This window comes from Pteropus vampyrus, unplaced genomic scaffold (assembly GCF_000151845.1).
Source record: "Pteropus vampyrus isolate Shadow unplaced genomic scaffold, Pvam_2.0 Scaffold287, whole genome shotgun sequence".
Lineage (NCBI taxonomy): Eukaryota > Metazoa > Chordata > Mammalia > Chiroptera > Pteropodidae > Pteropus > Pteropus vampyrus.
The window spans coordinates 526,540-530,540 of record NW_011889068.1 but is presented as its reverse complement, the minus strand read 5'-3'; the positions used below and the strand labels follow the sequence as shown (position 1 = coordinate 530,540).

The 4,001-nt window shown below is 37.4% G+C and overlaps 1 protein-coding gene across 1 annotated transcript in view; it reads left to right on the top strand.

Moving 5' to 3' along the window:
- RGS22 (regulator of G protein signaling 22) overlaps positions 1-4,001 on the top strand; it is a 185,638-nt gene that overhangs the window by 71,370 nt on the left and 110,267 nt on the right. The window contains exon 7 of the mRNA XM_023521020.1: positions 3,670-3,799. Coding sequence (XP_023376788.1) covers positions 3,670-3,799 — 130 coding nt within the window. The remainder of the gene's footprint in view (positions 1-3,669; positions 3,800-4,001) is intronic.

Sequence of the window (4,001 nt, the reverse complement as noted above, 5' to 3'; positions counted from 1 at the left end):
TTTCATTGTTCATTCCCAATTTTTACTTTTTGGATTCTATAACTTTTGTACAAAAAGATGATAAATTGAGTCTTTTCCCCCCTAATGTCAAGATTATTCCTTAGCAGTAAAATGTGTTACTGTTTAACTCTTATTAGATAAATTTGCCCTCCTTGCTTGGAGAAATGTTAAGTGTTATAAGATCAAACCTGGAATCAAATGTCCTTTTGGAGAGTCATGGTGCAGTGAAAACTGTTGTTTGTGACTTGTCCTCTAATTATCAGATCTTCTCTCTGTGATTACACTTCCAATACATAATTCTATACAAAATCAGGAAAAGTGAAATATGTAGCCTATGTGTTGATATTCTAGTTTCTGTTCACAGTGGACATTGCTAATCATGGCAATTTTCCTACAGAAAATTGAGCAAGGACAGGGCCCCAAATTCTGTACAAAGTCAGCACAGCACTTTAGGCAGGCACTTGCAATTGATCAAAGATGTCATACAAGAGGAGAACTACTTGCCATCTCTGTTGGAATGGACAGACTAATCCTATCTTACTTATCATTGTTTTCATGTGAGGCTTCTATTTAATTTTGTAGTTTGGCATTTCTATCAGTGATATTTGTTTAAAATGTTTAAAATTATGCTAGTTCCATTATTTGCACTGAGTAATGCTTAGGGATGTACCAAAGGCACATTTTTCGTCTCTCTTGTACTTATTTTTAAGTATTTATTTTTTCAGCTAACATATATTGCAGAAATGCCAGGAATATCAAAAGATGTACTGATAGTAAGGCTCAATAAACATGCAAAGGGAAGAATCCATCTAGGGGAGTAAGTTCTGATTCTTGACATGTAAATTTAATCAAACAGAAGAGTAAAATCCAATCTAGTTTTCTTTTGCTATTTTCTTTGATAAAAACTCATTTCTGTCCACAGGATTAATACTTAAACTATATATTATCTTTTTAATAGCTTTTGAACTTTGAAAACTCAAAGTTCTTTGGGCCCTTAAATCATTTAAACCATGACTATAGATAGGAATTAATCTTTATGATAATGGGTAACATTTCTTTGAGTCTTCAGTTACACCATCTAAACATGAACAATTGGCTCATCTCTTAAGATTATAAAGTAAAATAGTTAACTGCCTTTATGTCTGACTCACTACTTCTTTCTCCCCTGTCTTTTACACCCTCATCTTTTTTTGTGCAGTTGAAACAACAGGGAGTCTTATATACTGGTCTTCTCAATTCCTTGAAAGTTCCCTAATCATTTTGGTCTTTCAGTGCTTAGAATACTGTTTGGAATAGAGAAGACACTCAATAAATATATGTTGAGTGAACATATAATTAATAATAAATGACTTGGTTTAAAAGGAAAGAAAAGAGGGAACAAAAGGAAATTAGAGTCTTTCAAAGTGTGGGGGTACAAAAAAATAATTTTCCTTCCACTTTCTAAGTTCTTCCAGCTGGGCTAATAATCAAATTAATATGAGACAAATTAAAAGGAGAAAACGTCCAAAATTTATTACGGTATGCATGTGGGAGTGCCATAAAAATATGAGACCTGAGAATACATCGGGCCCTTGAGGTTTATATGCCATTCTGGGCTAACGAGAAAAGGTGGGCAGGAGTCTGGAATTTCAAAGGGAAAGTAACCAATTCACAGGTAGCCAAGAAAGAGAAAACATGTGATAAACAAATTCTTACTGGGCTACCTAAGAACAATGAGACACTAAAGAATGTTCAACAAACAAGCTTTGCTGGATTTCTCCCCATCTGTCACATTTAGTTCCTATTATGATGCTAAGGTGATACACACTTCTTTTAAGGAGATTTTTCTATCTTAATTCCTTTAGGCAGGTAAGGGGGTGGGTCAAAAGTTTTTTTTTTATCTTTTTGTTTTTGCTCTTCTTAATAAGTAGCTTAAAATCAATATCCCAGAGGTATAATTTATGGTGGCAAAACTTTGGTCCTCCTGAAAAGCTTTTATCCCAGAAAACCTTACCTCTAAGAAAAGCAGTGACTACATAGATGGCATCTCTCATTTCTCTTGCTTTTGGTCTCATTGTGTGGCCTCACTTGCCCTGCTGATTACATAAAAGTCAGAGAACAGTATCTATTCATTCCATTTGAGCCCTGCCTCTTCTGTGAGTGTTCTTAGGCCAAAGGCCAACCAGCTGACTGAGTTGGAGAAAGGAGTAATGAGAGTAATGCTGGAAAATCCCTTCTCTGCTTCTGTTGAACAAACTTGGGTTCTCTTAGAAAAATAGGTGAGAGAGGCAGCCAGAGGAATTTTCCTCAGAAGGCTAAGATAAGGGGCTTCTGAGAACTGGGGTTCTAGAAGCTGAGGGTCAGCTTGGGAATTGGGTCAACTGGCTCAAGGGTACACAAACCAAAGTGTTACTCTTGAGGATCGGAGTCTGGTGTCACCCCAGTAGCCAAGGGGAAGGAGAGGGATCATGGCAGTGCAGAAGTGTAGTTAGCATTTTTCCTCAATTCTTCCTCATGAAGGCAGTGAAGAATCACAGATCATTGAGATTTTAAAAAGATTTATTAAAAGTATATTTTAGAAAGACAAAGAATACCTCAAGGAGGTACATTGTCCTAGTGCTGTAACCAACACAAAGGGACCACAAAAAGATCGCAAAAAAAGGAGAGCTCAGAAGTGGGAACATTTGCCTTATATTTCGGCCGTGATGGGGTGGTTCCAAAGGCATTCCTAAGTAATTGGCAAGTGAGGTCATTTTAATTGATACCTGCCTGTTATATAACTCTTTGCCTGGTGTGCATGTGCTTACGCAGAATACAGTCTATTATAATTAGATTCATGAACTTCCAGGAATAAACATAGTATTATAATGAAGCTTAAATTGTAGGCAAATTAGGATAGTACGGTCTGCACAGGCGTCTGTAGCCAGAGTAGGCCAGAGTGACTCTCCCCTCCTTTGTCTCTGGGGATGCAGGAGGGATTCTCTAACTACCGATAAGATGTTCTTTGGGCAGTCTCTAGGCTGGGCTCCTATTCCTTTGTTCCCCCTGTCACTCATGGCTGACTAGCTACCTAGCAAAAGGAAAAATTGAAGCCTACATCCTGGGGCAGGTGGAATCAGAAGTCAGTCTTCAGGAAGCATATGATCCATGCAAAATTGTGAAAATCGAATCTAAGGCAAAGTGGCAGTTGAGCTTGGAGACGGTTCCTGTGCTACTGAGTCTTTGTAATATTAGGGAGGGGTTATTAAAAACTTTGAGCCAGGTCAGACAGAATTAGGGGCATGAAACAATTGGGAAGATTGTAAATGGGAATGGCTGGCAAAAGATACTTCCAAAGACTGATGAGCCATAGTGACTGCCTAGTTAAAGTGAGATAACACGAATCTGCAGTGAATCCAGGAAGTAAGGTTGTGTGCCTTTGGCGGAAGAGTGGAGAAGAATTTTATGGGTATTGGGCTTATATTTTTCCTGTGGTCATCTAATATGAAAATTATCTGAACGGAAATTTCCTTCCCATTGTTCTTTTAGCTAATGAATTTTTCTGTGGACAACCCTTTTATTTCATAGCAGAATTTTTTCCTTACGTACTATATTATACAAATTAAATAATATCAAAATGATTTGTACAGGTTTGTGATTGGAAGAATACTGCTAATCTTACGTTAAACAAATGTGCTTCTTTCTTCCTAGGCCTCCTATACTCAAGCAAAAGATTGGTTTGCATTAGCAAAACAAAGTCAGCAAACAGTATCAACCTTTTCATTACCATCTTATGTACTCCACAGCAAAATTGAATCACCAGTTATTTCATCTGTTTCTGGTAAGCAGAAAAGGGCAGGAATGACTTCAGAATTCCTCTTTAAGTCTCCTGCTTTTATTGTTCTAATCTTACAGTACAACACTTAGTGGTTGGGAAGAAAAAATGATCTCCCCCACCATCCCCCAACTCCACTTTCTTCTGTTTCTCAAGAGGCAACTTGGTATAATGAAAAAAAAGATGGCTTTAGAACTCAACTCGGATA